Source organism: Xenopus tropicalis, chromosome 6 (assembly GCF_000004195.4).
Source record: "Xenopus tropicalis strain Nigerian chromosome 6, UCB_Xtro_10.0, whole genome shotgun sequence".
NCBI lineage: Eukaryota > Metazoa > Chordata > Amphibia > Anura > Pipidae > Xenopus > Xenopus tropicalis.
The window spans coordinates 42,225,205-42,251,896 of NC_030682.2; the positions used below are offsets into that span (position 1 = coordinate 42,225,205).

The 26,692-nt window shown below is 38.2% G+C and overlaps 1 protein-coding gene across 1 annotated transcript; it reads right to left on the minus strand.

Moving 5' to 3' along the window:
- Positions 1-4,589: 4,589 nt before the first annotated feature.
- On the minus strand, positions 4,590-7,816 carry hoxa13 (homeobox A13). The gene is made up of 2 exons (XM_002933385.5): positions 7,101-7,816; positions 4,590-6,469 (listed from the first exon to the last, which is right to left on the minus strand). The coding sequence occupies exons 1-2, from the start codon at positions 7,744-7,746 to the stop codon at positions 6,228-6,230; spliced, it is 888 nt and encodes a 295-aa protein (XP_002933431.1). The 5' UTR covers positions 7,747-7,816; the 3' UTR covers positions 4,590-6,227.
- Positions 7,817-26,692: the final 18,876 nt, after the last annotated feature.

Genomic DNA, 26,692 nt, shown 5'->3' on the forward strand with positions numbered 1-26,692 from the left:
CATACAAGAGACTGCACACTATCATGAGCCTAAACAAAACACACACACACATATACAAGTAAAGTTGTACAGACATATGCACATATAACAACACCATGCATACACAGAATAGTAAACATATTTCAATCCATATTAAAACATTTTTATATATTTTGTCTCTCAAAGCCATATATACATAGCAAGCATTTGCACACAGGTAAGTACCAACACTTCTACCAATGCACTTTTCTACCCCCAAATAAACACATATATACCAGACCCACACAAGACAGTACTAGGTGCATAGGCATTTGCTACAAATTAGCACTCCTTCCCATACATAGATATACACAAGTGAGAACATGCCCACACACATACTTTTACACACAGGTAAAGATACAACACACAGGGAAATAAATAACCCCACCATACACTAAAACATACACATAATACATAACACCTACATATCTGGACAAACCAACTCACATACAGCAATGATACATGTGATGCGTTACATACATAGCATTTTATGTCTTTAGCAAAAAAACAAAACAAAAAACAAACAGGAAATCCTCCTCAGACACATAGCAATGTACCCTACATGTTTACTTGCTTCTGGCCTGTCCTTCCTAATGGCTACTTACAGGTGCAAGTCATTGGGATTATTGCAGGCAATTGCAGGGCTGTGGAAACGCGCAGTCTAGACCGTCTGGCATGCACAGCAGTCTGCATTCAGAGCCACTGAAATACAATACCGTTCCCTTTTACAGCACCTATAGAATCAGTAATTGGTGTGTTTGCTTGCCACTCTCACACTAAAATATATGATTGGGAGCAACAACTTCCACATATTCTTATAAACCTTCCAGCTATTTACAGCCCTCATATGATATTATATTGATGGGATTACAGCACATAATGGATGTGTGTGTGTGTGTTTGTGTGCTTGTTTCTCTCTCACACACATACACACTTACACTGTCTGACAATTTATAATATATATATGCTCCCCCCACACACAAATGCTTACTAATGGTGTATCCCATATACATTGTGAGAGTTATGGTGAATTCAATGTAATGTTCATGAACTTGACCACAGAGTATTTAAATGATTATATACAATCTGCCTACCTATTTATGTATCTCTATCACCTCTCTGTCATCTATAAAGCATATTTCAATACACAGAGATCAGACTTTAATCTGCAGCATTCCAAAACCAATCCAAAAGGGGGCACTGGAAGCACAAACGTGTTGTTATGGTTTGCAGACTCCATCCATTTTTTTTACATTTTTATTATTCCCCATATTTCTACCCCAAGTGGGTGTGTTTCTGCCTACACAAGGTTACTACAACAACAGAGAGCAGGCTCAATACAGAATTATATTTCACACCATAAAGTAAGGATTCTTTCCCGCAAAATAAAACACACATATATTTATACATCTGTATGTATTACTGCAGTGGCTACATTGTTATACAACTAAACATGTGAATAAGTGCCAGGTTAGTAAGAGTCTCTGACCACAAACAAAAAGCAGTTTCCAAAGCTGCTACATAATGAAACCAAGTGGTGAATATTCCCTCAGACACTCCTATTCTATTTAGGGGTTTCTTTGTATGAAATTCGCCTTCAGGCGCACATATTGCGGTTCTCTTATATTTGGTATAAATTCTGCTAATGCCTTATGTATTTTTGCTATGAATATTGTATTTAAAAGAATTAAATATCAAATTGCAATAAAATATTTATTCAAGTATTTACACTGCATTTTTTTTACTATAAAGATCTTATCTTCAATTTCTTATTTTTAGAACACAAAACTTTAGAATGAATCACTTAATACCAATATTCGATGTATGTTTCTGAACCCCATAGATCAAACAACTTTTTTGTTCTGTTGTATGCATCTGTTTACTTTTACCTGCTTGCACGATATTTAGTTTCACGAATGAGAATTCACAATTGCATTAAATCACCTAGATAAATTTGAATAGTAACTTTTAACACAAAAAAATGCCAGAGCATAGCAAACGGATAAGTAGGATGCATTTCGGCCGAACTGGGCCTGCGATCTAACCCCACATGTGGCATAAGTGACTGCAGGCTTGTGGCAAACATCGCTGAGTGCAGGAGTTGTACTAAAAACATCATATAAGAGGAGTAGCGACAGATTTATGCACTTGTACACGGATCCAAATTGGCGCTATTCTCTGCGCTTAGTAGGAGGCAGACACATGATCACTTGGGAAAAGCCCCGCTATACTCAAGCGGTTTTAAGAAAAACTAATACAATTCGCTTAAGTGCTATTATTGCGAAATAACATAAATAAAATACAGACGAAGCCTCAGTATTTTGCCTATATAATTGTTGACGCTTTTAACATGTCATAAATCAATCGTTTTTTTTTTTTTTTTTTGCCCACATATTAGTACTAATATGAATGCTAATTTCGAATAGAGAGCAGACAGTAAACTAGTAATCTATTCCCCCCCTATATATATAATGTATAATCATTTAATTAAGAATAATTACGTTACAATAGATGCTCTGTATGAGTGTATACCTGTGTGAGAGAGGGACAGAGTGCGATTTCTCTGAGACTGAGGAGAAAGTGTGTGTAGCAGAGAGGGAACATGGGGAATTAGAGAGGGAAGGGAAAGAGACTGTTGGAGGGAAATGCTGAAGGGAAAGAGAGATAGGGCCTGTATGACACAACAGACTGGCTTAATCAGAAGGGGCAGACTTTTCAGTTGTCAGCATTAATTAGAATGGTTTATGATGTGCATTAATATTGTAGGTGCGATTTAATTACCTTGCCTCTAATGCATACAACCTGGAGACAGAAGTATCAGGATGTATTAATATGAGCACAAGCTTGGCACCATCACTAGCAAAGCTCTCCCGGACTCCGGCTCTGCCAACGGTTCGATCAGTGGCCCTGCAGAACCACATCAAACGTGGATTAAACTTGCTCACCTAAAAGAGACATCGGTTGTAGCCGAGCCCACGCAAGGGATTTTATTAACTCCTTGGCATATGCTGAATGACTCCAGTTGTTTAGTCTGTAATTATATTAATACCGTGGCTTCTTATAACTAATAAAGTGGAACCGAGAGTAATCTGTTAATGCTATCCTAGGGCTGATCTGCTGAAATATTAATGTGCTGCCACAACTCCCTCCATCCTAAATATATTCAAAAGGAAAGTTACAGAGAGGATTGTCACATTTGCAGATGAGCTGTGCCACAGGCAAGGCACACGTTATACGTTATGTGTCATATACATTTCCCTTCACATCATTCTAACCCAGAATCTCAGGGCCAGGCTACTCATACTCATACTCATACTCATACTCATACTCATATGCGCCTCTTGGCTTTATCCTCCAGCCCCAGTACAGTGGGACTTTAATGGCACCACCATGGGGTTACACACAAGCAGATCCAGACAGTTGTTAAAATACCAGTGCGCCAATATCATTATTATGTGTGAGGCAAATACACACACACACACACACACATATATATGTGTGTGTGTGTGTGTGTGTATGTCTCTGTGTACGTATAATGGCTATGTATCAGTTTACAAGCACTGCACAAAACAAACGCATCAGAACATTTCTTTCGGTCGGCTCATAAGTGCTTTTTCAAGACTTTAAAATGAGCAATTTAAAACAAATTCCTAAATTACAATAACATTTTCTGTAAGTCCATATAAGTTACGCACTCACGGCACAATTTACTATATGTACAGGGAACGTATATATAGATATATGTAGATATAAGTACCCAGCACATATAGATGCTTACAAGCCCTCAGCATTACTATTAGAATTAATTACTTACTTGTTGTTATTTTTTGTTGTTGTTATTTTACATATATATGTATATGCGTGTGTGTAAAATATTCTGCCCAATTTGTTTATATATATATATGTGTGTGTGTGTGTGTGTGTGTGTGTGTAAACGCACCTTGAGTATGCATTTCGGATTTCTATGTTCTTTCAGTGCTTATTTCCTAAATGTCTAAGTTTTATTATATGTTTAAAGATCTTAATGTACAGAAATAGAAAATGTACAATTAAATGTATACAAATAGGTAGGCAAACCCACACACACACACACACACATATGTGTGTATGTATATATAGATAGATAGATAGATAGATAGATAGATATAGATATATACATACATACAAAAACCCAGCTACACCGGGAATATGATAACGTGAAGTTGTGGGGACCTAAACGTCAAATACAGTTTTAAATAGCACGCTTTCTAAATTAAATTCCGTGCAGTCTTGTACCTGGGTCAATACATTACGTTCCACTGGAAGTGTGCGTGTGTGTAGTATATACATATATATGGTATCTATATATGTATATATATATATAATTACACACGCACATACATACACACGTCGAATAAATTCAAATAAATGCTATGCTATTTTTCAATAAGACTAGTTACATATAAAACATAGGAAGAGAAAAAAAAACAACTCGACAACACTGTCTTTAATAGACATTACTAAAACAGATTGGGATAGGGAAAGCTAATATTTGACTGTAAATTTAAATAAGCCACACGTGATATCAGAACTGAGTGGTTTAAACATATAATTTTACCAGTCCTGCAATAATGATATTTACAAACAAATGACAAAATCCATAATTTTGCAATAACTGTGGCGATGAAAAGGAATATGTTACAGGTTTACACAAAAGCAACAGCCAAAGAGCACTGTGTACTTGCAGGGCTGCAGAAACCATTTTGAGCACCAGGTGGCGATATTGCTCCATTAATAGAAATGATGCCCTATACTTGAGTTGACAGTGTCAAGGTCAAAAATTGTGTCTTTGCGTCAAGGTCAAGGTTTAAGGCCTTCCAATCCAGTCCTTTCAACAATCGCCACAGCTTTCCTGGAAAGGCAGGCTTGATCTAACAATAAAGAATTAATGATAGGGTTTTCCAATTTCCACCTCTAATCGCACATGTGGGCGTTTTTTTCTGCGGAGTTCATGCAGGGATTAGTAGTACTGACACATTTTGCTTACATTGCTGCAAATGCTTATTAGCTGCTAACTAAACACACGTAAACGTAGTTATTATGTATAATGTACCTTATGAAACTTTTGGCGGTTTAGCATACATCGCACCTCACATATACAGCTATTACCTTTCACATTTTGTAACACGGCTTTAAGCAATACATCAGTCTACATTTAGTAAAAATAGGAATTAATTGTGCACAAAAACACGTTCACGGTGCTCTAATTTATTATTTACAAGATACCATTTTTGAGTGAATAAGCCAGGAAAATAATGATTTGTTCAAATATCTATTTTGATTAAAAATGCTAGACACCACTGGCTGTTTTTCGAATTCAACCGAATAAAAATGAACAAGATTACTGCAAATTTTAATAATATCAGCATATCCCCAACCTTAAATACATATTGCTTCGTGTAGAATTAATTTGGGCTTAACTCGGACATAACGGTTTTTCATCAAAGTATTTGCTCAGATGCAGGTGTTTTTTCCCTTTAATAACTGGTGATTCTTTTTAAATATTTACAGATTATTCATATTCCATTATATTTAGTCCTTTTCAATCAATTTCCCAGTCTGCCTTCGGATGACAATGAAATAGCAAGTAATAATATTTTCTACGTTTCGTATCGCTTCATAATATCTAAAAGGTCCATCAGTCCAAACATATATAAAAAAAAAATTAAAACGCGAAAAAAGCTGTACAAAGCTTCGGAAAAAATACAACGACAACATGAACAATCAATACACTCACATTATATCAAAATGTATGTAGAATGTAGATAGTTATATGTATAATTTACCTGAGCAGTTACTCAGCATGCACTCTGGATCAACGCGCAATTATTAGACTGACACTCTCGATTTAATCGCTGCTTGATTACATGCAAAAGTCTTTAAAGTTAAAAATCACTATTCATTTTGTATTGCGTCGAAATTCTATTTGCGACTGTCTGTTTTTGGGGGGATTTACATAAATTCCGATTATTAAGCGCTTCAATATTTTTTTGTTAGCTTCCATCACACTGCGAGTCTTGGCCTTCCCCAAATATTACATAGCAAATATATTTTACCTGTACCCTCAAATCATCGTTTTTGTACCATGTGAAGGGGCTTGGGGTTCGGCCTGTATGGGCTCGGGAAGGAAGGTTCAGTTCCAAGGGTCGGAATACTCTGCACCCTGAGTATTAACTCGTACTTTTCAGTTTATTGATGACCTTCTTCTCCTTCACCCTCCTGTTCTGGAACCAGATAGTGACCTGCCTTTCTGAGAGGTTGGTGGTGGCAGATATCCGTCTCCTCTTATCCTTAGTGATGAATTTATTGGTAGCATATTCCCTCTCCAGCTCCTTTAGCTGCACCTTGGTGTAAGGGACCCGCTTCTTCCTGCCCCTTCTGTACGAGCTGCTGTCTGACTGATGCACGACATCTGCAAAGGACAAGGACAATCAGTGGCCATTCTACTGCCCCCAGGGCTCAAACTCGGTATATTTAGTAGGGTCTAAATACAAACTCCAACTTCAGCCGCAATCCGAGATTCCCAGACACCAACACTAGGGATATTATCAATTCACAATACTAACACTACTACTAATAATACAAATGCTACTAAAAGAAAAGAGAATTTCCTAAACCCCAACTGGACAGGCAAGCTGACTCGCCCAGTCCGTTACATGAAGCTCTGAGGATAGGAGTTTGTGCCTGGAAAGAGTTCGAGCAGAAATGAAAATGCAATAGCAGCCCATCTAGTGCCGTGCCACCTTACTATATATAGTCGGGGCCATATTTCCCATGGAGGCTGATATATACAGCACATAGACATTTAGATTTGTGTGTCAGTCTATGCACACACATATATACATCCATATATTTATATATACGCACACACTATATCTATCTATCTCAGTGCCTATTTGTGTCTGTGTGTCTGTGTGTGTGTGTCTGTGTGTGTCTGTATGCAGCTGATAAATCGATATGTGTGTAGCAGTGAGGAGTCGGGGCTAGCATGGGGTTCATGGCACAGACAGTAGGGTGTATAGGGACAGAAGCAGGTGCTTTACCCGGCAGGGACGATTTCCAGAGGTGGGTTGGCTGGGCCTGATCCTTGGCACAATAGACCTGCCCATTCCAGCCATTAGTGATGGGCCATGCTTGGTAGCCATCCATAGGCAGCAAAGGCTCATGCCTGGGTTCCCCTGCAGTCCCAATGGTGGAAACGACGGGCATATCCAGGTAGCTTGGCACAGGCTGGTAAGGTCCAGGGGGGTAACTTTGGTAAAAGGCGAATTCCTTGGGCCTGGAGGGGAAATCCTCCCCCGCGGAGCCGGAGGTGTCCATGTACTTCTCTGCAAAGGAAGAGGGCTGCGAGCACGACTTGATGGTGTTATGGTGGCTCATCCTGCAGGGATAGTATCCGCTCCCGAAGTAGCCATAGGGCAGGCTGGCATTGGGGGTGCTCTGCACGGCGGAGCAGGGGTTGCACTGCTTGGCAGGCTCGGCTATGGCAGACACGGGCACCTCGCTGGGGGGGTAGGCGCTGCTGGGGGCCAGGGGTGCGTGGTGCCCTATGAGGTTCCTGCACTGGTTGGCTGCGAAGCTGCTCACTGGGAACCCATCCATATTCTTGTTCATCTCCTCCAGGCTGTTGTCGTAAAGAAACATCACCGGCTCGGCCCAGCGCGGATGGAGGAGCACTGAAGCTGTCATAGCCCGTCCGGCATTGAGACCAGCGGCTCTTTTTTAAAAGCCCCAGACTGGGAGAGGGGAATGTAATCCTCCCAGCCTCACCGGGGCTGCCAGCCACTCACACTAGCGCCTCCCATTGGCTGCGCGCCCCCACGTGATATGCAAAGCAGGACGCACAGCACATTGCGGATCATTCATTTCCCCCTTCCTTCTTCTTCCCCAATGTCTATGGGGGGGTCCCTGTACCCAGAACTGCCAATGTCTATGGGGGGGTCCTGCACCCAGAACTGCCAATGGGTATGGGGGGGTCCCTGTACCCAGAACTGCCAATGTCTATGGGGGGGGGGTCCCTGTACCCAGAACTGCCAATGTCTATGGGGAGGGTCCCTGTACCCAGAACTGCCAATGGGTATGGGGGGGTCCTGCACCCAGAACTGCAAATGTCTATGGGGGGGTCCTGCACCCAGAACTGGCAATGGGTATGGGGGGGTCCTGCACCCAGAACTGCCAATGGGTATGGGGGGTCCCTGTACCCAGAGCAGGCAGCTGGGCATGGGGGTACCAAACACTATCAGTGGCTTCCCACTACAGATATCATGGCTTTTATTCCTACAGTTATTGTGCTCCCTGCAATCCCTGCCAATAAGGCGATCATCGCTGTGGGGCATCGCTGGCTTTCTAAAAATTCTATTTCTCATTTGTGAGATCCGGCAGAATGTCACCATCCCAAATAGCTTCAGTCACTCACACAAAGGCAATTAGGTTTTTAATAGAAAAGGCTGCCCAGATAGAAGGCTGCTTGGCTGAAAGAGAAATGAACAATATATGGAGAGAAGAAGGAGTGGGGGAGGGGATCTGGGATACTTACACAGTGAAATGATATAGTCATTTATATTATATTAGCTACAAACAAACATGATCAACCTTTTGGACGCTACAGTGATTCCATGCATCATCCTTCTCCCCATAAATACAGCTGGGAAGTCCCCACAAAGTACAGATATAGGCAAATGCAAAGATATGCACGTACTGAGACAAAGCCATGGATACAGATACAAAGACACACAAAGGCAGTGGCATATACACGCAAATACACACTGGGACTGAAGCACACACACAACATGTAGAAAAACACACTGCTGAAAGGTTGCTGTGCAATAGAAGACTATTGTTAGTTTCCATTTCTCTCCTTTTAGACTGTCAGTGATTAGATATAATTATATTTTGTGAGAATTGTAATACCCTTGTAAATAAAAACGTTTCCAAGAATCATGTTGTTTAAAAGCAAAACCAAACATTACGTTTGTGGTAAATCGTAAAAAACAATAGGTATGTTCTAGTAATAATTATTGCTGGAAGTTTTAGCCCGACTGCAACCAGCAAGCAGCAAAGCCTATTGTGTCTGAACTCATCGCAATAACGTGTCAAGGCAGATTCACAAAATAAACTAAATATCAATCAGTCTATTCGCTATGGGGATTCTAGTGTAGCTCTACAAGGTGCTCCGGTTTCAATTATTTTTAGGATCAGCCATGAAGTTTCATATAATAAGTATAACTTTTGGGTCAGCCGTTTATACTCCCTCATTTTAGTATTTATCTTCTTGAAACACACGATTTGCCCTGCTCGCCTGTAGATTTTTTAAGAGAAGGGGGTGAAAGAAAGAGAAAGAAAGTATAGAAAGAGTGTTTTGGTGCAAGGATAGAAAGCTTTGCAGGCGCACTCTATCAGTACAGCCCCAGCACTGAGCAGTGGGCAGAGTGAAGGCCAAGTTCAAGTTGAAAGCTGCAGTCTAGCCAAGCTGGGGGCTGCCAATTAAGCACTTCAGCCCTGCCTGCGAGAACTGTGTATAATCGGCCATCGGGTGCATGTTTTTATGCTTCATCCCAGCTTCTTTATCACCCAGCTGCCCGTGTAATGTAAAATATAACGTAATTTAGATATGTGTGTGTGTATATATATATATATATATTTATAAATATTTATATATGCACCACACTCGTATATATATATATATATTTATATTATACAAACATATATACACACACACAGACTTACTTACTGACTAAACAATGTACGAGCTTATATGTCTCAGTTTAAAGATATTCACCAAATAACCCTCAGAACTATGGGTGACTGAGGTTTTTACATTTCTAAAACTGATAACCTACTAAAAGTTATAACGTTATAGTCTCTGTCGCATATGTACATTCAATAGCCCACATGGCAGGAATAATTCATATTGCATTATTGTGTTTTAAAGTATTTATTTTTTATTCATATTTATGTATTTAATCTTTTAATTGCTGTTTCATTTATGGCCATAACTGTACTCATATTGAAATTTTTACCGATATTGTTGCTTTGTGATAAATTGGTGGTAAAGTGCACAGCACACCAATCTAATTGCTCTATTTGGATAATTCTCTTTGCTATCTTTGATGTCATAATGTTTCTTGCTGAACTGGAAATACTTTTTCTAAATACTTTTTCTAAATACTTTTTCTAAATACTTTTCTAAATACGGATTATGATATAGTTTGATAAATACATTTATTTAATGTGCGAGTGCATGGCAGATTGCCTTTAGCAAGGGCAAACAGTCTGCACAATAGGCAAGACAAGTGAATGGGTGAGAGGCGATTGGCAGGAATTACACATCATTTATCTGCAAGCATCTAAGTGCAGTCCCTTGCCTGACAATTCCCATCTATTTTCGCTCCTCATGGGCTCCTCAAACTCTACTCTGAAGCTATTAAAACGAATGTAAATATTCACATCAATTTTTTTTTATAAACCACTATTTACGTTATAGTGGTTGGTTCTTCAATTCCCCTCCCAGTATATGTTTTCCTTAGAATACATTTTTAAAATGCTCCTACATAATACAGTGTGTAAGTAGACTGCATTGGTACTAAGTATGTTGTTTACAATGAAGGTTCTGCTCAATAAAACACACAAAACACAACCCATAAGCAAACAGACAAACATGCACACACAAACACATATATACACACACTTATTGAATGTGTGTGTGTGTGGGGGGGGGTGCATCGTTAAAGAATATACATATGAAAAAATAGGCTTTATTTTTTTCACTTGAAGTTAGAGGTACACAAAATAAAAGCGTTTCTCTCCTGCAAAAAATGATTTTATACCTGTTTTAAAAATAACGCAAAGTATAACATATACATTTAATAAGGCAGTTAAATGTATTTTAAAATAATACCACTGCACCATAAAAAAATCCAAAGAAATGTTATTCCTGGGTTTTTTTCCAGGCCCCTTGCAGAATTTATTGTTATTAAGCGTACATGCCATACTTTTGTAGCTATCTTAAATGTTACAGAACCAGCTCTAGCAAATCCTATTTTTCTAAGGGGCTAATTAATGAAAACCCATAGGTACGTCATAGCATGTTATATGGGCAAGTTTACTATATCCTTCTATCAACAAACATTTCCATAATCCGCATGCTTCATGTTACTGCTTACATAAAAGAATATCATTAATGAAGGGAAAATGCTGTTTCTTTGTACAAATGGTGTCTGCACACAGGGTAATTAAACAGTGTGACACTTCCCCACAGTTCCAGACTAAAGATCCCAGCTAGCAGATATGTCTTTCCCTGAGGACTAGCAGCACACAAACACACACATTGCTTCTGCTCCAGGTCCGGTTCTGGAGCCTCTTTTGGACCTGTCAGAACTGAAAACAAGGGAGGAGGGAACTGTAAGTAAGGGATTTACTGTTTTGTTGCTTTACTCTTTTCTTCTTTTAGTTTTCCTTCAATGTAACACTATAATGCATGTGGATCCAAATTGTGCATGATAAAGAATACACACAATACACTGTAACTCAGTTAGAAGACCAAGTGCCAGCAAACCCAACCAGTACGGATTAAGCACCCATTTATATAACTTTTCTATTGGTATCAATTTGACACACACACAAACTAAAACACAGACTCAGACACAGACAAATATATTCATACACAAGCAAGGACACCTCTACTTTATATTTCTCTGTTCTGTACCTCACCGCCCCCTCTGGCATCCATTCCTCTCATTTGTTCCCTTGCCTACACTTCAATTCTTCTCCATCGTCTCTGCACCTCATAAGTTCAGTTCATTCATCCACTCACACGTTTCATCTCTCTCTCTCTCTCTCTCTCTCTCTCTCTCTCTCTCTCTCTCTCTCTCTCTCTCTCTCTCTCTCTCTCTCTCTTTCTCTCTCTCCCTCTCTCTCACACACTCTTTCTCTCCTAATGTAATTCACACACCATTTATATTTCTCTCTCCTCTTTGGCCTCATCGATTAATGTATTTTCTTCATTCCATCACGTCCCCTCTGCCCTCTGAGGCCCTACCATTCAGTACATTCACAAGTGCACACTCTACCTGTATTTTATTATCTGAGTTCATTCACTGGCTATCACTGGCCCACGACATCTCTCCTGTAGCTCACTACAGAGTCCTTTAGTTCACCGACCAAATGAAAATCTGGTCGGTTCGTTCATTCATTCAGCCAACAACTGTACATTTTTTTCTGCTTCCCTCAAATGTGTTTACTTATTCATTTACCCACTCCATAATTTTGTTTCTGTTCCCTACTGAGATCACTTATTTAACTCACTGTATTTTTCCCTTCCTGTCCCATGATATTTCATCTTATTCACTCACCTTCAGCCTCTCTCTCTCCCCACTACTCATTCATTCATGTAGTTTAGTCCTCCATTCAGTTACTCTAGTCCTTTGCAATGTCGTGCCATTTATCTGTCTCAGGCCCCTTTCAAGGCTTTATAACTTAGCTGTTAAAGGGACTGTGTAACAACCTGGCTCTCTGGAAGTTCAAGTTTAACAGACATCATTTCCCCCTGCCCTGGTGTTAGAAAACAGCTTTCTTCAAAGGCTTTCCCAACACTGCAATTTGGGGCTGATTGTAAGGAAGTTTTTCCTGCCTATGTCTGGCCTCTGACCACACTGGCTGGACTTGTTACAAACAAAAGTTTGTGGAGGACTGAAAACCCAACCTTACTGTCTTCAGGGTCACTGTCATCATCATAATAGATACATCTACCAATACAGCTAGTTACAACTGCCAACTAGTCCCATACAACTAGTTCTATACAAAAGGCACATATTTTAGCCCAGGCAAAAATGCTTTTGAATTTACTGCAATTATTTACATTTTTTGACGCAAATCAGTACGATTAGGTGCAAATCCTGCTCCAAATTATCCGTAGTTTTGTTTATCGTGTATATCATTCGCAGATTTCTGAAGCTGCACTGAAAATTCTAAACTCTAACACATGATCTACAGTACATTTTCCATATAATAGACCTAAGATGGTCTAAATGTAGGATATGCATAAAATAACTACAAAACCCCTCCCAATTTTTTTTTTTATAAATATATTATCTAACTGAAATCCTTAAAATACTTGAAAATTTGCGCTAAAGATACTGATTTCAATAAGTGAATATGCACAAACAGAAAGGAAGACAGAGAGAGCTATTATGGAGACATTAAAGATGCGATAATTGAACATAAATCGCGGTTTCTGGACTTTTCTTATAGTGACAATACATATCTGTTATTTTAATGAGTAATTGTACAAGAAGAAAAAAATATTATATATATATATATATATATATATATATATATACACTTGTGTGTGAGTTTGTGTATAAGGTAAGTGTGTGTGAGTGTGTGTATAAGGTAAGTGTGTGTGTATATGTGTATAAGGTAAGTGTGTGTGAGTGTGTGTGTGTGTGTGTGTAAGTGTGTGTGAGTGTATGTGTGATGGCACCAGTTTAAAGTCTCAATTTTGCATTTTGCATAGCACTGGGCTTTTACTTTCAGGCTAGATCACGGTTTATCAGATCATTATAAATTGGAATCAATGCAAGACTCTTAATAGGGAGCACACAAGCTGCTCATAATAATAAAAAGCTCCAGTGTTCATGCATGTGTGCATTTATCTTGTATTGTAAATAAACATATATTTTTTTTTAAAACAAGAATCATATAGAACATGCAGAATTAAAAGGATGTGCAGAATTATGCGTTAGTGATTGAGCAGTTAAATACCCTTCCTCTACTGATGGGGGGGGGGGGGGGTGAATAATTATAAAGGCTGGGTGACACCAAATATACAACTTGGCTCCACATTCTGCTCTGTTTCCGATCGATATTCCAGGGAACATATAATCCTGCAATGTAATGGAGTTTAACCTCAGGCTGAGTGCATGCACAGCAGATCTGTTACAATGGCAGGAACCAATCCTGCTGGTAGCTAAACCCAGCTCCAGGCTCCCAGGCAAGCCTGCTACCTGATCTTCTAATGACTGGATCCCAGATGTCAGTCCTTGGCACGGATGCCTCAGCCTTTCTATAATAATATGAATTATTGTCAATCAGATGTACAGGCTACCTGGCTGTAATACTTTCTAGAGAGCTAAACTAGGCAATGCCTTCCCCTGAGAGCCATGCAAACTAGGTGGGTTAGTGGCAGGGCAGCATTTGCTTCAAGATATCAGAAGCTTGGAAGGGTCAGGGTCCGTGTAATAGATGAAACCCAATACAGACTACAAGAGAGTTAACGCTGAACAATTAGTTTAGGGAAGGGTGAAATATACATATATATATATATATAGCACAGCTCCAGTACTTACCCTGGAATATAGGTGTGCTATAAATACCAGCACCACACACAGCCCAGTATAATAAACACTGGCAACTAAATAGAGGTTTGTATTCACAACATGTAGATAAACACAGTCTTTGCAGAATGGAATGTCAATATGGAGAGTGCTGAGAAGGTTGTACTAATAATATTGTTGGAAATACACTGCAAAAACAGGATTACCTCCCAACAGCTTGTGTCTATGTTTCTACAGACTAATCAGCCCCACTCTGTTCTGTTCTATCTCTCTATGCTGCACAGTGCTATCCTAAGGCTACAATTATTCCTTGAGAATCCTGGTTTGCACTGTCGCTGCGTCTTCCTGTGTTGGGAATTGCACTGTTATGAAATCTCCAGTCCCTAAATATATAACTTTTGTATAGACGAAACATGAGCTGGTGTAGTATTCTTATTGATTATAAATGTAATATGCCATACACTGACACGTTTTAAATAAACATACAAAACATACTTTTTTTCTCTGAGCCCCCAGTCCACTGAGAATCTATTTATCATTAAAAATCTTTATGTTAAAGTGACCAATTCCTAACACTTAAGTATATATGTTTGTAAATATTTATCTGCATACCCAACGCTGTGTAGCTTATGGCTAAACGAATGGCAATTGGAATCGCCCACACTACGGATAAAGCTGATTTTTTTTCAATATCTGCAACTAATAGATATGAAAATGAAGACATACGTTTATTATACACAAATCTCCGGAGGCTGCTGCTGTATAAAAATTAATTATAATTATAAACCAAGGGCAGCCTCCCACAGATATAAGTGCTAAGGTTTTTAGCTTAAGGAAGAGTCTACATTACATCACGAATATCTCAGTCTTCATATGACTTCATAAATCATGTGATTCGCATGTAGCGCGATACACAGGTTGTAGAAACTGAAATGGTCAGTGTCTTTTTTCAGATTATAAAAGAATGTACAGTGTTCCTGTAAGGGAGGAGATTATTCAAGTGCCAGGCACTGTCCCAAGGGTTTCTCGGTCAATACTCCGAGACCTGGACTAATCCCACCACTGCAGCCTCAGCCAAGTGTTCAAATATAACTACATGTATTCAATTTCGTGCAAGGTTTTAGGACATCTACAATTATTTCCACCAATGGGAAGCTATATTCTATATAAATGCTATTTTGTAGTGTATGTTGTATATATGTATAATGTGGATTTCACACACTGCCAGGAATTAATTGCTTATATTGTATCCCATGTGTAATATACACATTATTGGGTGATATGCATTAGTGGGCGAAACTTGGGTAAAGAGCGTGTGTCTTAGAGGCCCATACATGGTCCCATTACTTAGTATGGCAGGCCATGTTTTGCGTTAATACAGGCCATTAAGCCCCTTCTGGCATCTGGGTTCAACAATTTTGTGTTGCCCCAAAATAATTATAACGAATCTGTGCAGAGAACTGCATCACCCCATATTAAATATTCAGTGTCTCAAGGTATATAACGAAATATTAAAAAGCAGTGCTTATAGCCTGTATGTGCCTACATACATAGACTTCACCAACAAAAATGTCCTAGAAATAAGGTAAAATGTTGGTGACTGTACCCATAAGTATATAAGGACTGCGTATTCTCTTAGTAGGGATATTATTTTCTACCTGTCATTAAAAATGATCAGTTATGGGCTTAATCTTTTTAATAAAGACACAAATGCCAGTGCAATGGATAAATAGGTACCCACAGTAGTACAGATTAACTAGGGGAGGTACCTTTCCCGCAGATGCTAATGCAGAGCATATAATAGCTATTGTGCATTCCATAATAAGTCATACTTCTCTGAAGACCTTTTCTTAACAGGAAATTATCAAAATATATAGTTATTTAGGTCAGTGTGGAAAGAGATACGGCAACTTTTTAAAGTGCAATTCTCCATCCAATAACTCCACATTTATTTCATTTTACCTGTCTCCAAGAATTTGCTTTGTCACCAAAGTCATAATTTCACTTACTTCATTAAAGTCTGTGTATGTGTGCGTTTGTGGGGATAGGTAGGTGGACTGACTATTTATACATCCTTTCACACAATTTCAGACAATGGGTTATTTATACCCAAACATGTTAGAATCATTTAACAATACTGGGCAATTTGGCACCTAGACAGTAACCTAGGGCAATCTAACATTTTTTTTTTATTTCATTGGTTCACTACCTAGCTGGCTAACAAAAGCTAATCACTTATTGGTTGCTATGGGTAAAATTTGCCCAGTGTTGACAAATAAGCCTCACAGTGTGGGCAATGATACTTTTAACAATAAAGCAAACAATTTACCATTAACCCATGGGACTCTGCTATTCTTCCTGAATCAAGAGATGTTTTCTCTATAATTGTTTGTTCAAATGTAACTCTCTTGCCTTTAGTCAATGGGGCTCTGGTTTGGGAGAGAATATAAAACAATTCCCCACCTTGATTATTCATAGGAAGCCTGCGTTCTACCCAAGAACTAGCAAACATCTTTGTGTGTAATTGGAGGCTTGAGTACCTGGTCTATGTGGAATTCACCCTTTCAATTATTAGTCTGCTTGATACTGGTATCTGGGAGTCTGATGCTTTGGGTGAGCCCTAATTTATTCCTTCTGTATACCCAAAGGGAGAGGTAAAGCAAGTTTCTGCCACAGCTAAATCCTGTTTTCCTTTAGGGCTCTGTGACTGGCAGGAAGTGGGTTCATGCCAATAAAGGATTGTTAAATAAGAGCTTCTCTGGTCATTATGTGAGACTGAATCCTATAACTTGGAGCTGGGACGAGCACCTATTATTCTACCCACTTTGTAGCTGCGAGTAGTGTTTGAACATATCCTTGTAAATCCATTATAAGAGGAAGGGTGGAGGTTAGCAGGTGGCCTACCTAGAAATCAGGGGCCTGCCCCGTCCCAGTCAGGGAGATAAGACTCTGTACTTGACCTTCAAATTGGGGAACAGGGTCTTGCTATCAGCCCACTTGGCTAGTGCAGCAGGAATCTACCAGCCTGTGACTGTGCATTCGGTTCCCTTATGCACCTGGATAGGGATATACCAACCTAGGACACTGGACAACACGTTTCCTAAGCCTGAGAAAGGTAAGGATTGTGGGAATGATCTGATCCGCTCATGGGAGATGCATATGGGAAATATTATGTATAGACAGACTAAGCACACTAGTTTATAAAATTTAAAGGCTGAGTTTTATTTACAGACTGGTGTTTTCCAGATTCCTAACGTTTCGCCTCCAATTGCCAGGACCTTCTTCAGTGCAAGCATTACAATATACTTAGAAATGCTAGTCTATAAATGGGGAGTTTATATATTACCTGTGCAACTGTACAGATCCACCTCTATACTACACATTAAAGTATATACAGCACAAGTGCTGGGATGGAGAGGGGGTGGAGGGGGGGATCATTCCGGGTGCAGTTGCCTGAATATTCCGCTAGATGTCTTCAAGGATAAAACAAAGGTATTAAAGAGATTGTTCTTTAAGCAGCATTCAGTGTTTTCTCTGTAATAGAAATTCCATTCTTCCCTCAATATTTGTCTCTATTCTTCTGATTCGTCGCTTTCTTTAATAAAAAGCGTCAGAGTAACCAGAGAATAAAATATAATATTCTTTTAAACAATGGAGTCCCCCTTGATCCCGTGTAATGTGTTTGAATAACACTGCAAAACAGCACCAGAACAGTGAGGATTAAACTTTAAGCCAATGGAGCCAAGGACATCCTGGTGGTAAATACATTAACTTTGACATTCATTCTGGTTTACTACGGAGTAAAGTCCAAGGTTTCCTTCACTGCTCACTCAGGCAAGTACAAGGCAGGCGAAATCGGGTTTTATCCATATGGGGTTTATGGGTCATAGAACCAAGCTTCCATCTCTGCTCACTATGAATTTATATACCTGTGTGTGTCTTGTCAGCCTATACATACATACATACATACAAACAAATACACATCTATAAATAAAGAAATAACTTAGAAAGCAGGTAAAAAAAAATATATTTATATATTTATATATATATGTATGTATGTATGTATAACTTCATTTATAAAGCGCCACAAGGGTACGCAGCGCTGTACAATCTTACAATATACAACATTACACACAGGGAAGACAAGTGTTATAATAAATACAATAAACAAGAATAAATACACAGGGGGTAAATGCCATGTGGTAAGAGACACAGTAGAGCTTACAGTTTAAGTGTATGAAGGATATTAGCTCTGCATTGATATATAAATGCTACAAATGAAATCATACACAACAGATTTTAGGAAAAAGACATGCCCACTAACCAAAAATATACATACCTATATGAAAAAGAATTACCTAACTAACTACAATGCTTGGGGGGGGTGAAAAAAAAATATATATATATATATATTTGTTTCCCCAATCTATTGTTATCCATTACCTGTTGAAAACTTTGACTATAATAAAGCATAAAAGCATAATAAACAAACTTGTGTTGTTTAGTACCATTTTCCATTTTTTTTTTACATTTTTACTTGTGATTGCTCCACCTTGAGCTTTCATGGTATAAGAAAAAGGGTGAGCTACTTATATTTTGTAAGTTAGTCGCAGTTTACTTTTCTAAAAAGATGACGTATAGGGATAGATAGATAGATAGATAGATAGATGATAGTGGATAGGCGAATTTTATCTTGAATTTAAGAGATTCGAATATTCTACAGCCTCATTTGATTTGATTTAGTTATATATAGTTAATTTGTTTTTTTATTGTTTATTTTTGCATTAGTATTATCTCATCTATCTATCTATCTATCTATCTATCTATCTATCTATCTATCATCTATCTATCTATCTATCTATCTATCTATCTATCTATCTATCTATCTATCATCTATCTATCATCTATCTACTTATCGATAATGTATTATCTGTATCCCTCTATTAAAACATCTTTATATCACCCCTATAGCAAGAATGTAATGTCTGTAAGAATCTCGCCGGAAAAAGCTACTAAAACATTTTTGTTCTTAAGTTTATGACACATTGGTTCATCCACTCATGTTTATTACAGGTATTCTGGTATTCTATAGCTGTGTGCATTTTTCATCAGATTGAATTTCAAAATTGGTAGGACTAGCAAATCTGATAATAGAACTACGAAATCGATCAAACTTTCCTCGGATGTTGGTGGGGGGTTTGAAGTCAACAAATAAATTCAGCTATACAGTAGAAATGAATGAACGAATGGTACATGGAACTTCTGAAGCACACAAGGATGACACTAAGTAAAGTTCTATATCATTTGTACTGTAGGTTCAGGTGTTTCACAGTTGGATCCTACTGGTCCCGGAACCGATTCCCATAGTTACTAAACAAAAATACAGATGATATAATATCGAAAACATAAGATCAGCGACTCCAGTGTAAGAACAATATATAAACACAAAACCCGTTTCAGCCATCTATTTATGAACGTGCATTACACACATTCAGTTAGGTGGGAATGTCATGTATTACAGTATTTACACAACACACACACCTCCTCTGGCAACATATATATCAATAACACGAATTTTACACTAATAAGCGAGGTATGATTATATAAATTGTAACAAATGCGTCTGTAACACTCCTGCACACACACACACACACAACATATAGAAGTGAAACAAATGTTCTTCTAGCGTATAGACTCGAATGCGTACACGCACACCAGTTACACTATAATATATACACTGGTATATAGCTTAGGTTGTTGCCCCATTTACTGTATGTTTCTTTTATTATCACGTAGTAACAGTAGTTCGTTTATATGTTTGCTTACTGTATAGAGCACACTGATCAGACGCAGTATAGACCTCTTGTGTTATAAAGAATGTACAGAGTAAGGGCGCAAGGTAGTAACTCTCACTCTGCCAAAAACCCTCTCACACAAATGTAACACTGACCTTGGCACAATAAGCAATAAAATGTAGTATATCTATTACTGTATATGAGCCAGGCCATATACATCCATTCATTTGGTTTCCAGAAATTTGGAGTACACTGGCCCTAAATGTAGCGCTATGCAGTATAAAATCGTGGGTTATATAGTCTTTATTTATAAAGATTGTCTCCTGTTATTAGTATTTGTAATGTGCGCAGAAAAGGCTTTCGATCGTTATACTGATCCACATTCACAAAGCAGGTTCCTTTGGGTTCGGGGGATGCAATTTTGTAAAGGATGGCGCTACCTTATGGCAGAAGAGGATTTAGAAAAGGGGACTAGATTTGTAGAGTATATGATAGTCTGATATGATATAAATAATGTACAGTTAGAATAATGTATAATAATGTATATATGTATAATTAATAGTCTAATAGAGCCGTCTAATTATCTTAAAAGATGCAAAAAAATCCTGCTGGGTAATAAACCCATAGTTGCTCAATTTGCACCTCGTTCTATTTCATTTGGTAGAAATAGTTACCCAGGTCCCATTATTCGGTATGAGAAATATTTTATAAACTGTGTACAGCAGATTGTTTGCAGTGTTCACTTACACCTTTTTTAAACAGTAATTTTATGCTGTCTCAAAAATTAGCAAATGTTATAGGCCCATATTTTACTTTTGTACCTATTGTTACTAAAGTATATTGTATTTCTTAGCGCTGCCATTTAAGATGAAAGTTACGGCAACGCGTTGTGGGTTCCCCCTAAAATTAAAATTATGTAAAATTGTAATAATTTCTCAGCATTACATAGGTGTATTTATAGCTTTATATTTGTGGGTATGTGCTGGAAAACTCCACCTCTGGCCTGGCATTAGGTTTTCTTGCTAATGTCACATAAAAATCATTTTCTAACAGTAAATACAGATATGATTTTATTTTTTCGAGGTAATTTACCCCTTAAGTGATATAAGCAACAAATAGTACAATTGGAATAATTTCAGAGATACTCTCTTACAGCTTATTAGTGAATGTGGGCCGAAGAAGACAAGCAATCACATCACACATTCGCACATATAAATTGCTAAAAGCGCATCTGTGCTATAGAAAGACAATGTTATCAGTCTATTTTAATACATTTCATTTTACATTTCCTTTTTTTAAAGGCAACTGCATAATAAAATACTGACAGAAATGGAGCCCTTCTACTTCTATCTCTAATAATGCAGGTAAACCAAAGTCTTTTCAGAAACAGTTTAAAGCCATAGTTCACCTTCCAAACACATTCTTTCTCTTCTTTTTTAAAATAGTACATAAAAATATATATTTTTATGAATTACATTTTTTATTCTTAACTATTTTTCTAAGATTTATGTAAACTTTAATTTTCCTCTTTCTGGTTACCAGCTAAATAAAATAGGTGCAGATTACCAGCGCAATAAACTAGACAGACTTTCTAAACTAATACAGTTTGCTACATTACATATTAGGGATTAAGACAGAGAACTCAGGTATCACCCAAAGAGGCCCTCTATGCAACTGGCCCAGAGTGGCCCAGGTGGACCAGTGGACTTATAACCTAACTAGTAAACAGCATTCCTTATAATCTAAATGTTATTATGTATTAATAAAATATTAACCACCTCAATAAATACATCACTTTAAGGGTATTGTCTCCCGATATACACTGTATGTCCAATTATTTTGCATTTGCTACATTAGTCACTACACTTCAAGGCAGCATTAGAAGAATGTCAGCAACTATTGAATCAATCATAACATTAGAAAGTGAAAATGAAATTTTTAAACATCAGTGGCAAAAACTAAAAATTTTGATGGCTACTATTTAAAAAAACTGCCACACATCACCACCAGATGCCAGTCCCCCAGTCCCACAACACAATGGCCTCTGTCACCCCATGAGGACTGTGCCCCCCAAACAACAGGGCTCACCAGAACAGGAGTGGGTTTCTCCTGTTGTCCAACCCTAAAACTACCCCATTATAAAACTTTTTTAATCACCAATAGTTCATAAAAGCATTTTTGGGATCTTTCATAAAGTAATTCAGATAGGCTAGACTTTAGTCCAAGATTAACATAACTCAGGGATTCACTTTAGTCATAACTTTTGAGCCCCAGGCACAAAAAAAGGCATGTGCTCTGCCCATATAACTGTCCTGTCCTTAGTACATGCCCTATTTGTAATGTTGCTACAAACCCTTCAATTTGACATAAGCTGTAATGTCAAACTTTGCTGGAGCTTCTTGTGTAGTAATCCTCCTCACTGGGGAAAGGTATATGGGACATATCTAATAGGGCCATGTTGCAAGACCATGTTTTCCTGGTCTAGAAGTTGATAAGTTTTGTGTGGAGTCATTAAAAGCTCAGAAGTGTTTACAGTAATTTCGGCACTGTAAGTGGGTGAAGCAAACATTTACTTGTGAATTATCCTTTATTAATTTAGCGCTGACACATTTAGATAGTATTCAGTATTCATATAAGTTATTTATAACATTTATAACAAAACACTAGGGTCACTTTCAACAGGGGCCAATCAACCACCCTTTATTTTTTGGAATGTGGAGGAAACACAGACACGGTGTTGCTTTGGCTGTGTGTTTTAGGATCAATGTCCTGTTGGAACCTCTAACCAAGTCTCAGGCATGGCAGTAATAATGGGGCCCTATACTATTAGGATAGCAGGGCCTTTCCCCAGGGGTCCCAAATTATTAGCACATTTATTAGCACACCTGAGCTAATAAGTAGAGGGCCCCAACTAAAAATTGCCCTGTGCATGCATAGGCACCCACCTAATATGATCTGCCCATGCCCCATAATACAAAAAATGCACCCATGCTCAATCCAAACCCCGCCATCCTCTGCAATCCCTGCCGCCTCCATGACTTGCAAATAACACTTTCACATTCATCGGTGCCCCTTCTACCACTGGGCCCCTGACAGGAGTGTCTCTCAGGTCTCTCATAGACTGAAACAGGTTTCCCTCTAGAGCTGCCCTGTAAATGGCTCCATCTATCTTTTGCACAATCTTGACCAATTTCCCAGTCCCTGCCAATGAAAAGCATCCATAGAAATTGATGGTAGCCCCTATACGTCACCATGAGGATTAGAAGCGTTGACTTTCCACCACACATTTTGCACTAAAACCAGAAAGTTCAATTTAGGTCTCATCAGACTTGAGAACACTGTTCAACATGTGTTTTGGCAAACTCTAATATGGATCTTTTTAAGCAAAAGCTTTCTTCTCACCTAGTTTTGAAGAGGCTTCAAGTTATATTTGTTTAATGAACAGTTTCTTCCTTCTCAGCTATGGATCTTTCCACCTCCTTCAAGGCTACCATTCATCCTTCGGTTGCTTATCTGACTAACTCATTAACTTTAGATGGACAGTTGACTCAAGGCAGAGTTGCAGTTGTGCCATATTCTTTACATTTTTAGATAATGAACTTACAGTGCTCTGAGGAGTGATCAAAGTCTGGTATATATATACACACGTATATATATTTTTTTAAAACACAGTCCTGATTGGTGTTTGTTCAGTATGTCCCATACTCGTTTTAATATCTCCCTTGGTCTTCTTGATGCTCTTTGTCTGGTATGCTCGCTAAAAACAGTGGCCTTTCAGAGATCCAGAGCGTTTATTCTGAGATCATGTGACACTTTAATTGCATACAGGGGTACTCCATTTAGTGAGTTATTGATGGGCAACAGGTTTGGACTGGGCTGGTGGGACACTGGGAAAAATCAGTTGGGCCCCAGCCCTCATGGGGCCTGCAGCCCCTGCCTACCCAGGCTGAGAGTCCATTTCTGGATAACGGGTTTCTAGATAATGGAGTCCATACATGTACCTGCTGTATATTGTCGGTGGCCAATGATAAATAGGAAATACATGTTTTATCAACAATGGACTGATTTTTGAAGAGAAATTCCTCCAATAATTACACCAAACAGTTTTGTAAATTAGAAGCAAATTATCTAAGACATAATAAATGAATAATTCTAAATACTAAATAAGCAGGCATTCTCACCACTTTTTATTAAATCTGGCCCACTGAGTCTTTATTAATGTGCTACATTAGCTGTGATTAATATGGATGCCTATAGTATTTGTTTCAGTACCATGGACAGGGAACAATTAAATGATTGTAGTATTACTTACATCAAATTTTCCTTGGACTGAAAAACCTGTATACCCTGTATAGAGCTGCCTGCCAAACAAAATGAAAGGAATAGGGATTTTTTTTGCTTTGCAAAGAATGTACAGTATTTCTAATGAGAGACTTATTGGAACTGCAAGGGGAATTATGGGGTTTTACTAGGAAAGCACAACATTTATTCAATTAGAGAGCATAATATGGCATCTGCCAGACATAGGTGTTTTCCAGCTGATAATGTGCAGAAAAGGAATGCACTCTACATGGTAAGCTGAGCACTTATAATGTAGTGTCTGTTGTGGGTACAGTAAATGGAAAAATATAGCGACTCTTGAGCCAAAATATATCAGAGATACATACGTCAACCATAGTATAGTGGCGACACTGAAAGAGCAGCTTTCTATTATCCAGCCAGGAGAGTAAAAAATACTAGTACTATTTTGGGCCTTGAACAAACCAATCAGGAAATTTCAAATAAACCAGAAAGAAAGGTGGAAATTCATTCTTGAGATATTACAGCTTCAGAAAAAGTTGAAACTTTAAGCAACATTGACCAAAGCCTTTCATGTAATCTAAGGAATAAGGAAATAAAGGCAAACACTACCCTGAATCAAAACAAGTTATTTGTCTGGTGTTATATTTTAGGTGAGAGCTCCTAGGTAGAATACACATGGAACTGGTTTCTAATACAATGCAAAGATTTTTTTTTCTATCATAGGTTTCAGACATCTGTTCAGAAGAGTCCTGTGTGTGCAATTATACAACCCAGATGCATCACAACACCACCTGGAGCAGATCCCACAGTTTGAGCTGTCAGTGTGAGTGACAGGTATGTGAGTGCAGATGGTGGATCTTGCAAGGGGCTTGAAGTACCTGTTGGCTTCTCTTAGTGACTCTAAGGTAACATAGTGGCCTGAGGGGGCCTATTAAAACTATTACACTGGGCCCCAAAATATTTTCTTAACTCTGTCCACAAAAAAATAAATAGGGGTGGGATAACACAGAGACAGGAGAGTATGTTCTATGCTCCACCTATTTAGCAAAAGTACCCACAAATTTTTTCCAAAGGATATTTTCCATACATTAGCAGTAGTGCTTTTCAAAAGCTATGGCTTTTCACTGTGAGGCTTCAAAGAAGACTTTAAATTATACCATCTGTAAATGGTTGACTCTTCCTGCTTATATAGCTCAGTGACTCACTGGGAAAACATGAACAATGAGTAACTCTATTTACCTGCATAATACTATTATGTGCGCAGGAGAATGAAAAGTACACATTGCCGGGAAATTTTTACTTGCACCCATATTTAGACGACAGGCTTTCTAAATAGTTTAGTATATTAAGTCACATATTTACATATATAATGGCTATAAAAGAATAGGTTAAGGGTATTCTTATCAGCAACAGCTTCTTCTCTTCATACATGTTTGTGTGGAAAAGGTCTCACTGAAGGGGTGGATTACAGTTGAAGACATACTTCTAGCAAAAAAACTACATTTGTATTTGTGCCGGAAGCCAAAGTGTAGATTTAACAGAAGGGGAACAGTTCAGGGAATAATTATTTCATTAAAAATAGTTCCAAACCAGTTTTGTCATGTCCAGCCTAAAAAGTCCCCTTTCACCTCAGATTGACTTGAAAAGCAAATGCCTAAAAGGGGCAAAATCTAGTACTTTGCAGCCAGTACATGTCTTGGCACTTTCAGACATTTTTCATTTAAGTCTGATCCAAAGTCTCACTTACTGACTGACCCACCTTTACCTGTAGGATAATGCACTGATCTCTGAATGGCTCAGGAATAATGAAAAACATGACCTATAAAAACCATATCAAACTGGGTATTTAGTGGCCCATTGTCTCCTTCTTTGTGGCCCCCACAGAAATTGTTTCATTTAAATGTGGACCCCAAATTTTAAACTTTTCTGTGTCAATTATTTTCAGGGATTTTTGTTTGCAATGCCTTTTGGTATTTCATATGAATTTGTTTAAAACTGCATTAAAATGACACTGATATATTTAGGGAGTTAAGTAGTAAAATACACTAATTTTGCCTAGGAGAAGTAATCTATAGCAACCAATCAGTATGAAGCATTTACTGGTCAACTGTTTAAAAGCAAACATCTAATTGGTTATGCTCCTGGGCAAACTTTAATTACACGTGGGGGTTGGTTAATAATGAACGCAGATCCCCAATGTCATCT